Here is a 19,268-nt window from a genome sequence, read left to right on the forward strand (position 1 = left end):
CCTCACACAGATGTGTTTTGGGACCTGGCCTGGAGCTAACTGTAACATGTGTTTAAGTGCTGCAGGAGCAGGATGTCTGTGTGTCTGACCACCACAGATGAGAGGTTCCTCCTCCAGTGGAGAGGCCTATGTTTTTATTCCTGTGAAAAAGCAATAAACTGATGGTCTATAGCTTGCTACCCCAGGCAATGGTGAACTCCCAGCTAGTGCCCCTTCAGAAAGGCAGGCCTAGTGAGATCCCCATTCCTGCTTACTGCTTTTGCACTCCTGGGTGTGCCAACACGAAGGCAGGGGTATTGTTCCCAGCAGAGAGGAAGCGAGCAGGCTAGGCCTCGTGGATGCTGAACTCTGCAGTGCTGATCTTGCCTTCAGTCACCATCCATTGCTAGATGGGCACAAGCACTTGGACCCTGCCTGTGCCTTGTTTAACCACAACTACTTCGCTCTGCTGTATAGACAACCTGAGCTGCCTGGTCTTCATCTCCTACCCAGAGCCACCCAAAGGACGTATTTCCTCAGTGAGGTGACTGAGATGTATGACACAACTCCACAATGCTGCAGACTCGCACCCAATTTTCTCATCCCTCAGCACAGCTTTGAAGTGTGAGAGGAAAAGCAGTATCTAAGCTCGCCATATCCTCTCTTCCACGTCTGCATGTGTGAAGCCATTCCCACCTATTCAGTCTGAAGGAAAATTAGCCCCAATGTCAGCAAGTCTGAGAACAGGAAGCTGATTGTAATCGTATCCCCAGCTGCGATGCCAGGCACAGTGTGGCCCTTCTCTGCCAGACCCAAGCAGGGGATTAGTATGCCGGGCCAGCATGCGGGTCCGACTGCCAGACTGAGGGACCAGAACTGATCAGATGTGACAGTGACAAAGGTGTGCTTCATCCTTGGTAGTGGCTAGTTGATTCACACAGAGCACGAGGATCAGATTTGGATTTGCTCATTAGGTACAATCGGAGCCTTCGTTCTTCCTCAGCGTGAATGCTCTTACCCTCATACTGTTGTACTGATCCTCCAGGGCCCACACCAGACATCTGGAAGTCCTTCAGCAAGTTCCCTCACTAGAACGTGTGTCATATTAACTCATTTCCCCCCAGTCTGAGCATTTAACCTTTCCCTATCAGTCCTTCAGTTTGCTTTTGGCAAGGATCACAGCCTGATAGATCTCAAGGTATTTCCAGAAGTCTCACAGGTTTTTTTCCATGCTGCTACAGAAAGTGATTCTCTGTCCACATGCACTTCAGACAGGTCTGTCTTGGTAAAGGTTAAGGTGCTTCAGTTAAGGTTGCCTTGTGTGCAGCCGTGGGGCGGGAGGGCTGATGATTCACCTATCTTAATTAAAACCACCATGATGACAGTAAAACCATCCCAAATTCCAGAGGGACTGCTCCTAGGTGCCTGAGTCTAAGAGCAATCAATACAGATAGGCTGTAGGAAAGGCTATCGCTACATAGGGTCATGCAAGGTACTTGTGAAGATGGATGGGGCATGCCTACATAAGAAAAACTGAACAAATAGAAAAGGCAAGATTTCTTCCGTGTTCAAAAAAACAGTTTTGATGAAAATCCAGTGAAGCACAGGCCTATAAGATGTGCTGTCTGAGATAAGCGAAACCCTACAGGATACCTCCAGATCCCCGTCCACAACTGATGAAGTGGCTCCTGTTGATGTTAGCTTCTTTTCTATGTGATTAGAGGAAGGTAGCTTCCTTACTTTGGAGGCTGGCATACTGTAAATGCCTATTTCTGGGAAACAGGCTACTTTTGTACTAGTACAGGAGTTGCACATGTATTACAGAGATGGACGTAGATGAGAGGCACAGAGTTTTAGGGACCTATATTTCTGAATCAAGTCGGTAGTAGCAGAATCATCTAGACAGGTTATCTGACTCCTCGCACCAAAGCTCAAAGCCTTGGAAATGCTGTCTTGCACAATTTCACGTTTGTGGAACTCACTTGAGTTTCGGTGATCTCAAAATTGGCCCTGGTTAGTTTTCTATGGTTTGATAGTACATAAACAACTCCTCTGTTCTTTCTGTAGTACACTCCAGTGCAGGGTGGTTATAAAATAGACGCACATGTGCATCTGACATCTGTCAAAACTTGGACTGCACAGGCGCAGGGGGGCTGTGGGCTGGGAGGCGGTAGGAAACAGTGATGCAGAAACTTAAGCATTCCAGCCTGGAGCCTTATTTCAGGGTAGCTAATTTAATTGTTTGTTGTTGAGGAAGACAGGTCTCGTTTATTGTTGGAGGGAAATGTTGTTAAGCATGCACAAAGAAAATAATGCGTAGCAGCTGGTGAAAAGCATTTCCCCAGCCCTGTGATGTTTCTCCTACTCTAGCTTGTTTTCCCGCTCTCCTTTTTCTCTCCTCATGTTTCCTTCCCCCAGCTAGCACTTAAAAATACTTTATAGATCATCCTGTCATAACATTTACAAACATTAGTGCTTCACATGAGTGCTTTTGTTCATCTGCGAAGTGAGATGAGAAAGACAGGGGTAGGCCAGAGTCGTTCTGCAGACCAGGGGTAGAACTGGATCTAAAACGTGGACTAGGAGGGAAACTCCCCCAAATTAACTCCCTCCCGGCTCTGACGGTACTAATTCTCACACGTCTCTCCCGTCCTCTGCCAGATACTGTAACAGGGCAGGGGGGAAGTGTCACGGGTTTGAAGCCTGTTATTGCTGAAGTCACATTGGCTTTGACTCCCATAGCGTGAGGTTACTTACCCTTCACGAGGGGAAGGAAGGAACTGTGCATTTAACTGCTTGTAAATAGGCAATTTCAAACTTCTTGTGCAACAGTAATTGCTGCTCGGTTGTAGTATTCCTTCGGATCGGACCCTGTGTCTAGACACTGCTTATCCTCAAGGCTTGAATCTGTGACAAGTTCACACATAAATTACTCCTCGTCCTCGGCTTTCTGACTGCTGGAATACGTACAGATAGTGGCAGAGGGCCGCAAGCTGCTCTGTTCCAAGACAGAAGATGGTTTGCTTTGGACCACTCGCAGCCTAGTGGGTTATGGCAGTTATCTGGGTCAAAACACACAGGCTGGGGAGGTTCATTACCACAGAAAAATAATCTACTCAAGCACACTAAGCATCTTTGGATGACGCAAGTACTGTTTCATTTTCTCTCTGTGGCACTTTTGAGCTTGTCTTGATTACTACACAGCTGTAAAGAGCCAAATGAAATACCTCTCTTCTGGCTGCTCTTTGCTTGGGCAGCCAAGGCAGCCCTGCTTGCATACAAACTACTGCAGCAAGCAGAACAGCCTGGTACGTAGCTTGGCATTGCACATGCCTGGCTCCCAGAATCCCTTTTACATTTCCAAGAGCATTAATGAGCAGCTCATGTATGAGCTCATGTCAGTCTCCAGCTATGCCCAAGGTGATGGATTGGACCTGGCTGTTTAGGAGGAATGAGAGGAAGAACTCAGTCAAAATAAAGCTGGGGAAATCACTCACCAATTACTGCTGTGGGCAAAACAGACTCAGGGAGTTAAACTTAGAATATTTAATTACCAATTTGGGTATCAGGAACTTAAGATGACTAAGATGTAAACCCTTGGGGAAAGCCCCTTTCCTCCTGCTTCCTGGTCTCTGCTGCCCTTGCTGTCAATGCAGCCTACAGCCAGCCCCCTCGGTCAGGCACTGGGATCAGGGTCAGGACATGGGGATCCATCCCCAGAACAAAATAGCTGTGCTGATGACAGCTATTGCTGATAAGGTGGTTTCAGGTCTGATTTCAGGTGAGTAGGAGTAATTTCCTGGCCTGGCTCTGGCAGGTCCCTGCAGAGCTGCAAAGTAGCAACATCACCAGATGATCAGAGGAACACTCAGTGTTGTACTGGCAATTAATTTCAAGGTTAATCAAGATACTGGAGCTAGATGTACCCCATTCATCCTAAAATAAATTAAAATTTTATGTTCTGTAACATCAGAACATCAGTTTCTTCTGATTCAGCTTACGGTGCAAGGGCAATGGGCAACTGAAACTCAACCATTACATTAAAGTACTTTTTGGCTTGGAAATTAGGTACTACATAAAACTATGGTAATGCTAGTAAACCATGCCTATTTTAGTTAAATGTAGCATACTCTTTGATAGAAAGCATGCGTTTATGCCTTCCAGACTGATGGAGACCATGTAGCTAATGAAGTTACAGAATGTTGTACAGGATGCATGTAAGCCTCGTCTTTGATGTTTTCTTCTCATGTCTTTACCTGCTTGACTATTTGTTTCCTATGGCATCAGAATTTAGTTTATCATCTCCCAGTTTTGGTAATGTCCTCTTTAAGGCAAAGAACATAATTCAGGGCAGCAGAGCACCCTGCCCTGCAAAACCAACACTAGGTAACAGCACTACCGGCTGAATCCTGGCATTGCTTGGTCATGACCTTGGTAAGTACCATCAAACACAGAGGTCTTAAGTGATTTTGCACATTTAAAAAGTCCACAGATGGTAAACTAATAATGCCTGGCTGCTGAAGACAGAACCAAACGTCACCTGTTTCTTACATTAGCAGCCAATGAGTGCTTGTGCAAATATTATATACCTACCATCCTGGCAGCAGGTGAATATTTATAGGTCCCAAGGGACTAATCGAGCATTGCTATAAAATTCTGCTCTGAAACAGAGCAAAAACATTATTTGACAAAATGTAAAAATGCTAGTCACATTGGTCTTTAAGATAAGGTTATTAATCCTTCTCCAGGAGAAGGGTCAGCTGTTTCTCAGAAACCTGAAGAGTTTCTGAATGGAGCTCAGAGCAGTTGCTTGCTGAAGGCCAGGCTGCCACTTCAGATTTGGAATAGTGAAAGGGTTTTCAGGTCTTTCAGTCATTCCTGGGCAAACTGATAACAATGAGTGGGTTAAGTATTAAAGACAGAAAATTCTGTTGCTCTGTAACTAATGAAATTACATTTTTTTATGATTGGTTGGGGAAAAAAAATAAACAGATGTTCAAAGTACTGAGAGCCATATGCAAAGTGTAGGAGTCTAATTACAATACTACTCTCACTTTCCCATATTGGTTGTTTCAGATAAGCTTTGAATTAACATAATTTACAGTATCATAAATGTAAAAGACAAAAGGCAGGAGAGGCAGATTTCACCTTACTTACCATAAAATACCGTTAATTGTTGGAGTGAGGACAAGCTATCTTCTCGACAGCAGACTCAGCACTCCAAAGCACAGACTGAGATGCACGGGCTTTTCTCATCTTCTATTTGCAACTTACCATGCCACTTGACAAGCAAAGCTCAGGATTCCTTCTTCCAGGGGTACTCTTCTTTGTGTGATCTCCGTGATTTCTGTAATTCTGACGCATTGCATTGGCCTTGAAATTTTTGTTTTAGATTTGACGTGCACCACAGTCCTAGATGCCTGGCTACTTTTGACATGATTAAACACAGCACATACAAGGCTCTTATCCAGAAGATAAAACAAGTCACTGGATTGTCTGAGGCAAATGAAGTATAGTTTCTGGAACTGCAGCTTACAAATACTAAATGCAGTCTCAGTTGAAGTGTTTCTCTTTGTCACCTTCATGTAAATATTTTAAAACCAAGATTAGCCAGTAATTTTACTTCTAGCGTAACTGGCTGTGGAAAGCAGCATTACAAAAGAAAAGGAAACTGTAGGTGTTTACTACTGTGGAGCTTTGGTGTTACTTTATATCTCTGAAACACTCTACGAGCATATTAAGAAGCAGATGCATCATTAATGATTCATCTGAATCCAAAGTTAACCATAAGACATTTAATTAGACCGGTTTCTTTCAGGTATTTGTACAGCTGCAAAGAAATCATATTACGAAGAAACACATCCGGAAGTCTTGGCTTCAGCATCGTAGGAGGCTACGAAGAACACACTGGGAACAAACCATTCTTTATCAAATCCATTGTTGGGGGAACACCAGCATATAACGATGGAAGAATTAGGTAATTATCTGCTAAGTAGCAGCATTCAATTAAGTCATCTAGATTATTTTTAAACAAAAAATAAAGCTTACTTGTACACAGTAAGTGGGGAAAAAGGAATCACAGATAATTAGGAAGACAAGCATGCTACATATTAGTGCATTAAAAATTTATAGCGAGCTCAATGCAGTACAGAATTAAGCTCTGTAAATAGGACACAAGTGCCCTGAACTTTAACAGAGTTACTTTCATTGTAGGATATTTTTTGATGTCTAGCAGTTGCTGGTGTAAGTACTATTTCTGGGGTCATGAAAAGAATGTCAGCACAGGCAATCTTCTCCATATCCCCAGCTTAAAAAATAATAATAATAAAAAATCCAAACCTAACTTCCCTGCAAACACCAATATAATTTAAGACAGTAAAATGCAGAATGATGTAGGAAACCTATCAATAAAGATGTCTTAAAAATTCTTTGTTTAGAACATAGCTCATTCACAGCTGAATAAATTATAACCTATTTTCCTTGAAATATATTTAATTAATTATACTTACAAAGAAAAGGAGGGAAAAGCGTGAACACTAAACTACTTTCACCCATTCTGTTCCCTTATTTGTGAACTGTGGTGAGCTGAGAAGGAATAGTGCTGTTCGCTTCTATCCCTTCCTCACAACTTAAGGGCATGCTTTGTTATTTGCCAGTGTTTCAGATAAGAAGTCACATTGATGAATTTTCTCCTATTTACCTTTTCTTTTTCAGATGCGGTGATATCCTCCTTGCTGTCAATGGCAGGAACACATCAGGAATGATGCATGCCTGCTTGGCGAGGATGCTCAAAGAACTGAAAGGAAAAATTACTCTCACAATTGTTTCCTGGCCTGGCACTTTTTTATAAAATGAGTCTTCATGGAGAATACAAGAAGAAACTTAACAAAGAAAAAAATGAAACAACAGAAACAGATGTTGGCCAGTTTGCTTTTTGGGGGTCAAATGCGTGTTTATAATGAAAAGGTTTGGGAAATTTCAATCTGCATGTCAAGAAAAGTCGAGTTTAGGCAAAGCAAGGAGACATCAGAGAATCACTTCAGAGTGATTTAAGCTACAGACTTCTTTCCTTCCCCATGTTCTCAAGCTTTTTTGTGTTTTGCTTTGTTTTTTTTTTTTTGTTTTTTTTTTTGTTTTTTTTTTTTAATATATATATATATATTTAATGCATTATAATAACCATGGAATTTAGGGAGCAGCAACTCCTGCTCACCCACTTTATTTTGATTTATAAAAAGAAATCCTTGAATAATTTATGAAAAAAATCCTTGCAGTTTTTCCAATTGCAAAAATCAGGTGAAGATTTTTATCCAACACACGAATAGCACTTTGATTTTGTGTACCTTTCTCATGGTCAGCATGAAGCTGGTATTTTCAAGACTTTCAAGTACTGTTTGTTAGTCTGTAAAACTGTGAACTACATTTCTAAAATTATTAAAAATACCTGTAACTGTGTACTTGTACAGACATTATTTTCATTCAAAACCAAACAAACTGGTCTCCCTGTTGGATTCTGACTAATACTATTAAATCAAGGATTTTTATATAGAATATAGAATGAATAAATTCATACAGAATTATCGTTTTTAACTAAGTACACTGCACCCTACTAATATCATCAAGCACCCTGATGAGGCAGTGTCATTTCTGCAGGACTGCCATGCCACTCTCACAACGCTGTGCTAGAAAAAGGAAATCTGAAAGTGATAATGGACTTACTACTTTTTTCTTAAAATAGTTCTTTGCCTTTCTCTGCAAATTATCTATGTTTCAGTCTTATTTTTTCTCAAAAGCTAGCAATGTGAGGAGGCTATGTTCGTTCACCTTTATCACGTTAGTAACAGCTGTCCCCCAGAACAAAGACTAAACTGAACTTTCTCTTAAGCCACTGAAAAGCAGCAGGGATGATTATCCAGCTTAAGTCTTCCTTATGCACCCACACAAACCAGACATAATTACCAAGTGTGTGATCACCAAACTCAGTGTTCCACTGGACTAACAACAGTCAGCACCTTTCCTCCTCCCCTAATTTTTTCATTATAATTCAGCATGAAGTTCTTGAAGACTCTGCAATTTCTGCCTGTCCCTGCAGTATAAAGGATGACCTTTTCAAATATGACCTCCAAAAGCTATGTTAAACTCACACTGTTCCAGATGTTGGTGTATAACAAAGTGAATGCACACTGCTTCTAAAGCCAGCAAAAGAATGACCTTCCCACTGGCTTATGGAAAAAGGAGACAATTTAATACAAAGAGTTTAATCCCTACATACGTTGAAAGAGCATAAGCCTCTAGATGCAAGATATTTTCTCGACGTTTCTTAAAAGACAAAGTCAGTCCAGGAATCTTAACATGAAAAATTTATTCTTTTATTTTCAAAAAAACCAACCAAGTAACCTTCGATTTCATACTAACAGAACAAGATTAAGAGGAAATTATTTTAATACCCAGAAAAATAACAAGATTTATAGTAATCTATTTCCGGCACTAATATATATGCAAATAGGCAAAAATCACACAAGCCTATTCCACAGGGGCAGCTTCAGTGTTTTCCTGTTCAGGAGCAGGTTCACTGCTGGCTTCTTTTCCTTCTTTGCTTCTTTTGGATTTTTTGTGTTTGTGCCTTCTGTGGCTGTCCCCTTCTTCACTATCATGGCGGCGTCTGCTGTTACTAAATAAAAAGAGGGAAAATACACCTTAAGCAATTGCATGAAACTGCAGACCCCATATAATTACACCGTGCAGAAAACCTGCCTTTGCATTCTTATTTGAAAACAGGCACCTGCTTCTGTTCTGTCCCATACAGTAGTTGGATGTCAGAATCAAGCAATTTTTCATGTAATGGTACATACCTCTACACATCCCCCATTTTTTACTGGGATTTTTGAGTAATTTTCCACATTTGTAACCCGTATTCTAACAGCAGTATTATTAGCAATGTCACATCACTACTGGCATCCTTAGGATTTAACATTCTTACTGATCCCCTTCCCCTGAATTAACCTTTATTTCTAACTGAAAAAGTTGAACCATTTCTGCAGAGTGAGCATAAGGGTTATTTTACTTTGTAAGAATCATTAAATTCTTGTGTTAACGCTGCTGAACATCAGCTTCACTCTGCCTCTTTCTGACCCACCACTTTATACTTCTTTCCCCAAATTCACTTCTGCTCACTAGCTAAGACTGTTACACTCAATCAATATGCAGTTACCCAAGGCAAACACTGCTTCTTGTCTGTCCACATTTTATACGGCAGACTTGTTCCAAGTAGTACATCTAAGTGTTTACAGCCTTTCCACAAAACTCCAGTTTGTTTGGGGTTCTTTTAAAAATTTATTTTTTTAAGCTGGTAAAAGTCTTTCGTATCCTATTAAAAATCAAACCTTCGAGATGACTTGTGTCTAGTCTCTTCTTTCTCTCTGTGTCTCCGCTCTCTGTGTCGGTCATCTTTCTCTCTGCTTGTTCTATGGCGGTCATAGCCTCTTTCTGCGTAGTCTCTATATCTGTATCGTTCTTCATCACTGGTAAAAAGAAGATCGGCTTTTTAGGACAGTAACACTAAACAGCATATATACATATACATTTAATAATAAATCCTCACATGCTCTTGAAATAAATGACAAACATCTTAAAGTTGCTTCTTTAACGTGTGTTAAAGGTATACTAAAGCTCTTTACCTTAGCCATAGAAGTCTGGTATATGGTATCATTTGGAAAAGGGATTGTTTGATAAAAATGGAAGGCAAGAAGAATGCAAGTGTCCTATTAAATTTATACTGGAGTTATCAATAAGTTAGCTTAAACCTGTTTCTGAATGAAGTACAATCCTACGTAAACTTCAGTAATGTTCCCGGGTTAGTGTGTGCAATGCTCAGCACTCATCAGCCCACCTTTTGCCTACTACAAGCCAATTCAGTAAACTGAATTATATTTTTAGTACCACTGATCTATTTCCTTATATCTGCTTCAAGAAAGGAAACACTAGGTGCAAAGAAATGGACAGTAAAATATGGTGTGTTTTGGGTGGCTTTTTACATTAATTTCTCTACGATGCCAATGCCGTCCTCCACTCCTCTCTAGGATTACTCTAAGTGCTGCCTTGCCACAACGCTAGTAAGAAAATTAAATACTACAGGCTATACAAGAATTTCAAGCCTTTAATTCAGAATCTATTTTCATACTTTGTCTTGATAAAAAGGACAGTTCTAAAAATTCAGTGAAATTTAAAAAATAAAAGAAGAGTAGTAATGGTTGTTAGCTAAAACCACTCGCGCTCTGCATTAGCACTGCATGAAAAGGCTCGCTTCATCTTTTCTCTACCAAGAAATTCCTACTCAGATACAGTACCCAAATATAATTTAACAACTAGACTTCAATAAAAATTAAGACTTCATGTAATATATAAATAGTTGCAGTAACAGTGGTTTGGAAGATCCTTACCAAGTCCTAAAGAAAGGTACAACATAACCAGGCTTTCCAAGGTAGCAATTAGAGCAACAATTTAGATACTATTAAGCTGACAAAAGCCAAGTGTTTCTTGCTTTTCTTCATGTTTCTTTGCCAACATTTACCATTAGATGAAGTCTCTTCACGAGTCCTTGACAGCAGCAGAACCTTTAAAGCTCTGCAGAACAAGTCAGACAGATCCTGCAAGGAGAACAGCTCCCCTCTAGAGATTTCTCATGCCCTGCAGCAGTGAGGGTTTAAACCAAAATGATTTTGTCGGCCATAATTTGGACCTAGTGGCCATTTCCCAGGTAAGAATTACATCAATGATCATTATAGTGATGCATAAAAACTCAGAGAAGGGGGAGAGATGTCTGAAGCAACAGCACTGGTCTTTCTATGAAATTTTGTATGATTCTATCATGAAGCAAAAATCAAGAATTACAAATTAGCGATTTAGAACAGTGTAGAGAAGCATCAAACAAAACTCAAACTCCAGATTTTCTAAGAGACATTAAAAATATTCACATACCAAATTCAGGAAACTACAGCTATTGCTGAGGAAGTCGAAGTTACGACTTATGACCAAGTAACACGACTGCACTGATTAATGACTACATTAGTATAAAATCCTAACTGCACTTCCAACCACACATCTGAGAGTAAGCTGATCCTCAAAAGTACACTTGTGACAGATCACAGCACGGCTGAGGCTGGCAGGGCTCTCTGGAGGCCCCCTGGTCCCACCCCTGCTCCAGCAGGGCCACCCAGAGCTGGCTGCCCAGCACCACGTCCAGGCGGCTTCTGAAGATCTCCAAGGAGGACACTCCACAGCCTCTCTGGGCTGCCTGTGCCAGGGCTCTGTCACCCCCCCCCCCCCCATTAAAAAGTTCTTCCACTTACACTTTTGTGATAGCGGCACAGATGTCACTATCGTTTCTTAGATTTCACAGACCTCGTAACTATTGCAGCTCGCTGCATTTTGATGTTTATTGCACACAGAGCGCTGAGTCCTGCTCAGTTTGTGGTCCACCTGGAAACCAAGTCCTTTCCTATAAAGCTTTTTTCTAGCCAAACAGACCCTAGTCTGCTCTGCTGCACCGGGTTATTGGTTTTCATGACCTCAGAAATATATATTTTAAATTACTAAAGAACTACCATAAAACAGTAAGCTATCAATCAAATGCTGAACTTTTCATTTTCAGGAGTAACTAACTGATGTGAAACTATCAAAACAGAAAAAAAAAGACGTACTCTTTGCAGAAGGGATCACTGTCAGAAAACACAGCCTTTTCTCAAGGGAACAGAGAATGAGATACATTGTGAAAATGCACAATTTCATCTGACAGCAGGGCAAAGGTGGAATGAAACAGAAAACTGCAGGCTCATTTTCAAACCGCATTACTTTTACCCTGTTAGTATCACCAAAATCTTTCTTTTTTTTTTTAATTTTAAGCAATTCACTTTTTTTTTTTTTAATCTTGAAAAGAACTGCTAACAACATATAAAGCAGTCATTTCTGAGCAAGAAAACGCTAAAGACGATCCTTACTCCAAATCTCACAACAGGATTGCTTAAGTTTAAACAAAGGGGATTTAAATAAAAGCACCGCATCCGTGCTGTCTCTAGAATAGTTCACATTCTCTTCCTTCCTTGCAGCTTTTTAGAGCGCACAAAATTGAAAATAAACCTTTTTTTTAAAACAAAACAAAAAGCAGTGTGTCTGCATGTTCTGCCTTTCTTAAACCTCTCCCACCTCCACTGTGATTCCCAACCCAACTTATGCGAGTTAAGGGCCTCCCATTTTCTTACACGGCCATGTGGCAACAGCTTTGCTACAGATGGTGGATAATTTAGTCACATAAAAAAGTTGAGGCCTGCTCTTCCCCCTCCTTTGCAGATAACTCTGGCAGCAGCACAGAGATTTCTCTAGGCCTGGAAGCTATTAAGGTTCATTTCAAGCACCCTTGAATGACCAGGCTCCTTTCTGGCCTTCCATCAAGCTGTCTGAGAAACAGATGTTTAGATTGGTCGTCAGTTCCCCCAAAACTGACCCTGTAACACAGCACACGCACGCAGGAGAGGACAGCACTGCAGTAATCTCGGCGTGTGCCTACATGGAAAAGCAGCTTTCCTGCGCCCGGTCTTTAGTTAACCATCATGCATAAAAATCTCAGCTCTCAGCTAAGTCATGTCGACGCCGGGTGTTCAAATTCCCCACTATAAAGCCATTAGCAAAAACAAGCAGCCCTACAGCTAACGTATATTCTCTGCAAAATTGAAACTTAACAAAAAACACCGAGAAAAGCAGTCAAGACGTTCACCCCCAAATACTGAGCAAAGTAAACATAGGTAAGTCTATCTCCAACAAGGCAACGTGAATCTGTGGAGTCACAGCAAGTTCAACATTAAATGCTTTGTACTTGTGCACATGAGCCACAGAACAGTTGCAGTTTTTATTTTTTATTTTTATTTTTAAGGAGTTAGGATTGAAAGCCTGAAAGACAGTAATTATCAGCCTGAAAACAAACAAAAAAAGGTCCTTAACCTTAAAGTAAATTTTTTAAATGGTAGGACAGGTTATTATCCAGCTAGTGCTAATGACTAAACTCCCCATCTTAACAGCTAAACCCATGAATTAAGGTACAATGCTGTACCATATTGCTCTTGGCACTTAAATGGCAACTGAAAGTTCATTTAACACTTCTACGGAAACTGAAATCAACGAGAGCTGACTATGTCACTCACACACAGTGTTTAAATCCCACCTTTAATCTGTAGAACGCTATAACCAGTTTGGACATACACTGAAGTTTTGGCACTTGTGTTTTCTGTTTAGAAAATCAATTATAGTTTCCAATTGAAAAGGGGGAAGGGAAGGAGGCCACACCCTCTATTTCTTCGGAGGATACAGCTGGACACTAACCTTTAAAGCTGAAATACGCCATGTAACGTGGATACAGTTAGGAGCAGAGTTACAGCACGCTGAAGGTGTTGCACTAACCTGTTGAACACGCTTGGAGTCGGGCTGTGATCTCGGTCCCGCTCTCTGTCTCTGGTCCGTTCTCGGTCTCTGTCTCGGTCCCGGTCGCGGTCCCGATCTCGAGATCGCTCTCTTTCCCGCTCCCTGTCCTTCTCTCGCCGTGCATAGTAATCCCACTGCTTGCTGCTATCCATGAGACTAGACCATGAAGGAGCAGAACCTGCAAGGTGCGGAAAGGTGACTAAAGAAAAAGACGCTGGTATTAGAAAGAACAAGATCAGATACCGTAAGAAAATTGCAATACTACTTCATGCTTCGTGCACACAGACGTTTGCTAGCCTCCTTCAAGGACATTTTCCAAGCTTCCTCTTTCACATGAAAGTTAATTTTGCACAAAGCCTGCATTTTTTCCACGATGCTAATAAAGGCCTCTGGCACTCATTTAAATACTCATTATGAAGATACAAACAACTGGGTTACACATCGCAACACATGTCTAATCCACATGCACAATACATGCACATATACACACACACACACATATATATGTGTGTATATATATATATTTGTTGTAAAGTTTGCTGACAGAATCTGATTTCATATCATCAAATGGCTTTGTTTTGGGGGAAACAACAACAAAAACAGAAAAAAAAAGCCTTTTGAAACTCAGCAGCTCTGAAAGTCTAGCTCAGAAAAAACAGGAAAATGACGCTTCCAGCTTCCTATTTAGATGTTGCTGTGTTTGTATGTTTTGTCCTTTAAGATCACTGTATTTAAAATATAACATTTTTGTTTTTCGCAATGTTCTCATTCACTGATTTGTATTGCACAGTGCATTTTGCCACACTTTTTTGATTACAGAATGTAACAGTAAGTTTAGAAGTCCCTTCTATAAATTCATTCTGGGGAGAAGAAATAACACTCCTACTTATGCTTCGTAAGATAACCATTTCCAAGGAATACTCAGCACAACCACTATTACTACTAAAAGATAATTTCAGAAAATGATGTTTGTTGTTAAAAGATGATACACTGAAGAAGTGAAGAAGGAAGTCTCAGCACAACGCTGCCTCACAACCCGCCTTGTAACCAGCACTGGGAGAAGGGAGATGCTTCTCCACTGCTTCCTGCCAGCTCAGCTGTACTAAACAGCTCCTAATCTTAATGCCCCAATTGTTCTGGCTTGCTCTTCCCCTCCAGAAGCCCCAAGGATACATCCTATTACTGAGAAATAAGGGCTGTAGTGTTTAACTGGAAACAGCACTCTCTAGTGGGCTTAGAGTACAGAGGTCACAGATTCCCACTTTCTGCTTATCTGCTTCCCTGCCGAATGATAACGCAGCCGTCAACAAACAGCCTGAGTTCCACTTCATTAGCTATAACATGAGAACAACATGCACTTGGCTCCACCGTGCTGTGAAGAGACGTTAATAACACAATTAATATCACCCACTGAACAGTGTCATGTGCATTACTGATGCTGTATTTAATTACTCCTGAGCTATAAAAACCAGTGGGTTCTCCCAACAGCTCTGCTCAGCCTGCCTTGCCTACCGCTGGGGTATGCCTGCCCCAGCAAGCTTTGGCAGAAGCTTACAGCAGCGGTTTGCCAAGCATCCAGAGGAGGAATACAAAAGTCCTTTTGAGCAGGCAGCAGAGCAGGAAAAAAACATTTCATTGTTAAAATACATTTGCAAAGAAAAGCACTATAATTCCCTAAAAAAAGCATTTTTATGAGGTTTTGCTTTTAACTAAATGCTTGACACTGTTTCACTTCGGGGCTACAGAGAAAATGAGGAGTTAACAGAAAAAAAATACCCTAACACAACAGTTATGTTGTTCATTATATTGCCAGAACTGAAATTCTTCTAAGGAAAGCAGCCAGAAATAGCAAAAGAACAGCTGGACTTTAAAGACTGCTAATTTCCTTGACTTGCCACTATGTCAACAACATACGTATGCTCTACGAGGCTTGAATACACTGGCTGACAGAATATCCTGGTTTAAAGTATGAACTTCAATTTAACTTTAGACGTACATCACAAAACAACTACTTTCTTCTTAAGGGGAGTATAAACTTCCACCATCAATTTGGGTTACTCCCTCACATCTGCAGTAATTCTCATCAGACAGAAGCATGTCACTTCCACCCCAATAACCTGAGATTTGATGCTCTGAAAATACATTTTATATCTAGAAAAATTCATTTTCTATCTCGATTTCCAGCAGTAATTCCTCGCAATACACAAGGATTTCAGGGAAGCACGTTGTCTAACATAAATTGGTGTTCTGGGTTTACTGCTTAGAATGAAGCAATGTGTCACTTTTAATATCTCTGAATGGAGCCTTCTAATCATTTCCACAAAAAGAAAGACAATTCTTTTCAACACTCCATTCAACGTTTTTATCAATGATGTGGTGCAGGAGTGGAATGCATCCTCAGCAAGTTCACCACTGATACTAAACCGGGAGGTGCTGTTGGCTCCCTGGAGGGATGAGAGGCCTTGCAAATGGAGCTGGACAGACTGGAGCACTGCGACAGCCTGAAGGAAACGTTTCTTTACCAAAGAAACACTGGTCAAACACTGGAATAAGCTTTCTAGCAAGGTGGCTGATGCCCCATGCCAGTCAGTGTTCAAGAGATGCCTAGATAATGCCCTCAATGCTAAGCTTTAACTTTGGGTTAGCCCTGAAGTTGGTCAGGCAGTTGGACCGGATGGTCTTCGTAGGTCCCGTCCAACTCAACTATTCTGCTCTAATTCTGAAGTTTAATTCTGATTTTATTTTTAAACCATAAAAGAGGGAACTTGACACAGTCGATAGCTTTGCAGATGGCGTAAAAATTTAAAGCTATATAGTGTCACTTAAGACAAAGCATTAATACATCTTTGTGCCTTACAAAATTCTGTTTCTGGAACTGTTTCCGTAATGCTAAGTTTGTTGCATGTTCACAATATATAAAGAACACTTAGAGCACAAATAATAAGAATAATAAAAGCTTCAGGAAAAAGTAAACAACCATTACAAGTTGCTTTACCAGAAGCCCAAATGCAGTGCGTGTATTGACAGATGAATGAAATTCAAAGATCTGATGGCAAAGGTAGCACTGACTCATGAAAGGATTTAAAAACAACCTGAAGAAACTGCATCTGATGCATCAGAGGAGCACAAAGACAAAAAAACACCCTTGCAGCTATGAGTTAAGATTATTATTTTACTATGCCACATTCTTACTGAGCCTACAGTCCAGGGCAAAGACACTGATGCATGAGATTAGCAATTTTAGTAGGCAGAAGAAAAGCTTAATGAAGACCGGTGTTTCTGCAGTGTGTTTCCTATACTCATCTTCTATCACAATTCTGAAAAAGCCATCAAGCAGACTGACTGGTAAAAAGATAACAGGTTGGAGATTCAGTGGAATCAAGTTGGAAATAAACACCCTTAGCAATTTTGACATAAAGTGATCATCTGTACCCTTCTGCATCACTGAGCCCTCAATTTACCTAAGTTCTGACACAGTGAGAGCACTGGTAAAATAGGAAAACAAATCATATGGGTTAGGTTAGGGATCGTGTGAGACAGGGACTATGAGGGAAAGATCTTCACTGAGAGTATACTTGCAACAGCAGCTATTTGCCACTGAGCCTCCAAAGATCCAGAGCTCTGTATGACAGACACAGTCTGAGACAGGCAACTTGCGTTGTAGAGCAGATACAAAAGCTTTTGCTGCAGTAGGGGTGCCAGATACACTGGGAAGATAGGAGGCAGTGGCAGGAGGCGCTCATGTTCACTATGGCAAAAACATCAGCTGAAACCAAGAGAAAAAAGCCAAGGATTGGAAGCTTGCCTAAATACAGCATTTTATGAAATATTCTGAAGTAGTAACTCCAGAGTATTACAGCAGAACAATTGTTCATACCCTGAATAGGTGCTCTTTCCTCCCAACAGTAGTTTGAGTAGCACTAAGATATTGCTACTTCACTGAACGTAGGAGGTAATACCTTGTTTTCCACAAGAGCCCCTAACTTTATCGCTGTACAATAGATATTTGGTGATACCACCTGCACAGTTCTGCAGCAGGACCTACCCACTCACCCCCACCACAAGTTTCACATAGGCAGGGGCCTAACAAGAAGCAAAGATTATTTTTAGGAAGGTGAATACTAGATCAAGAATGTGGCAGAGAAGGCAGTTACAGTCTGAATTATGAATTAACTGTTGACTTGGGCTGTTTTTCGTCCCACCTCCTGCCAAAGGCCCATTATGATGGTAGAGGTATCTTACTGTGAACTTGTAAGCTCAATGGGAACATACTGCTTGTTATAAGAACCTTCTCACTAGAAGTAAACAACACATATCTGTAAGACTTTATTCCTCTCTTCTCAGTGATATTATCTTTTTTTCTCAATTGAAATTAAACTTCTGAGTTGTACAAAACTAATCACTCAATAAAACAAGTGGCACCATAAAGCCACATTTCTCTGATTAACCTCTCACACAATGACTCCTTACACGTGTGGGGTATTTCAGGTTCTCATTTTGATTTGGAGATGTCACTGAGACATCAGATGATTTGGGACTTTTTAAAACTTCTGTTTCTTTTCTCAGCTTTAATGACCTTATGAGGAGGGATATGAAGAAAGAGATGTGAGAAGGAATGAAGCTCATCTGCTAAGCAAAGCAAGTAAAAGCTCATGACCAAAATATCCAGATGTTTCATCACATATTATTTGGATTTGCTGTTTTGTAGCTGGAAGTTAATTCAAGTACACTACACCAAGCCCCCTTGTTTACTCAGACATGTTCCAGAAGCTGACAACACTACAAGTGCTGTGCAGATAGGAACTGCAAGACCAAATGAGTGTAGTAAATCAGGAAACACAAAGGAAAGTAAGTTCAGACTAGATCAGTGTTAACTATCCTGTGGGAAACTGTGGTTAAACACACTCAAATAACAGCAGAATTTGTAATATCGGCGGGAAATTTCTCATCTTTGCAAACAAGATGGAATGAGTTAAAACCTATTGTATCTATTTCTCTCTATTTTTCTGCAACACCTGGGATCAGCAGAGGAGGTCATTAACAGCCACTATGTATGCGCATTAAGAAACCAGGGATGTCATGCTTTTATAACCAGCTAATCACACAGCACAGTGATAGGGATTGTGTATATGCGTCTTCAAAAAGGAACTCAAACTCAGCACTAAGATTTGTCCATGGGTATAAATAAAAAGAAAAAAAAATACAGCAAGGCAAATGACTTTTACTGGGTAAAAAAAAAAACAAAAAACAAAAAACAAAAACCTTTCATGTCATCATGACTTTTTTTTCCTACAGAAAATGCTTTAACACTACTTAAAGGGGGGAGGGAGGAACTGACAGAAACCTTGACTTAAAGGTTTTTTATAGATATAATCTCTGGGGAAAATTCTTAAGTTAATTGCAATAATTTGAGAAAAAGCTTGAACAAGAAAGACCGCATTACCTGCTACTCCTTAATTACCTTTTCTGCCTAACTTTACAATCAATAGTCACATCTCTCAATCAGGAAACACGTCTAACTTGTCTCACTGGAAGAGCCAACAATACATCATACTTCAGAGGAAAAAGGAGGAGGAAATATCGAAAAAATTTCTTAACACTGAAAAGAAAGTGAGGCATGTATGCCAGTATTTCGATTAGATCACATCTGACTTTTATTATGGACCTTTGACTAATATGTCTTATCAGCTGTGTTAAAGAAACAACAAAGAATAATTGGTTGCCCTCTCAGACCCAGACGTCCCTCTAACTCTTAGCCTTCTTCTCTTGTGCTGCTTGATTTCCATAAACATACAAAAGCAAACATCAGTTTTTAACCC

General features: G+C 40.5%; 2 protein-coding genes across 8 annotated transcripts in view; one reads left to right on the forward strand and one right to left on the reverse strand.

Moving 5' to 3' along the window:
• Nucleotides 1-7,061, forward strand: part of LNX1 (ligand of numb-protein X 1) — a 103,569-nt gene extending 96,508 nt beyond the window's left edge. For all 3 annotated transcript variants that reach the window (XM_032185996.1, XM_032185994.1, XM_032185995.1), the window contains 2 exons: nucleotides 5,798-5,956; nucleotides 6,694-7,061. In XM_032185996.1, coding sequence (XP_032041887.1) covers nucleotides 5,798-5,956; nucleotides 6,694-6,829 — 295 coding nt within the window. In that variant the 3' untranslated portion in view covers nucleotides 6,830-7,061. The remainder of the gene's footprint in view (nucleotides 1-5,797; nucleotides 5,957-6,693) is intronic.
• A 1,263-nt stretch (nucleotides 7,062-8,324) lies between these two features.
• FIP1L1 (factor interacting with PAPOLA and CPSF1) overlaps nucleotides 8,325-19,268 on the reverse strand; it is a 44,177-nt gene continuing 33,233 nt past the window's right edge. For 4 of the 5 annotated variants that reach the window (XM_032185999.1, XM_032185997.1, XM_032186000.1 and 1 more), the window contains 3 exons: nucleotides 13,429-13,648; nucleotides 9,363-9,500; nucleotides 8,325-8,650 (listed from right to left, as the gene is read on the reverse strand). In XM_032185999.1, the coding sequence (XP_032041890.1) occupies nucleotides 8,503-8,650; nucleotides 9,363-9,500; nucleotides 13,429-13,648 (506 nt within the window). In that variant the 3' untranslated portion in view covers nucleotides 8,325-8,502. The remainder of the gene's footprint in view (nucleotides 8,651-9,362; nucleotides 9,501-13,428; nucleotides 13,649-19,268) is intronic. The other variant, XM_032185998.1, reaches the window with a different exon arrangement.

The sequence above is a fragment of the Aythya fuligula genome, chromosome 4 (genome assembly GCF_009819795.1).
Source record: "Aythya fuligula isolate bAytFul2 chromosome 4, bAytFul2.pri, whole genome shotgun sequence".
Taxonomy (NCBI): Eukaryota; Metazoa; Chordata; class Aves; order Anseriformes; family Anatidae; genus Aythya; species Aythya fuligula.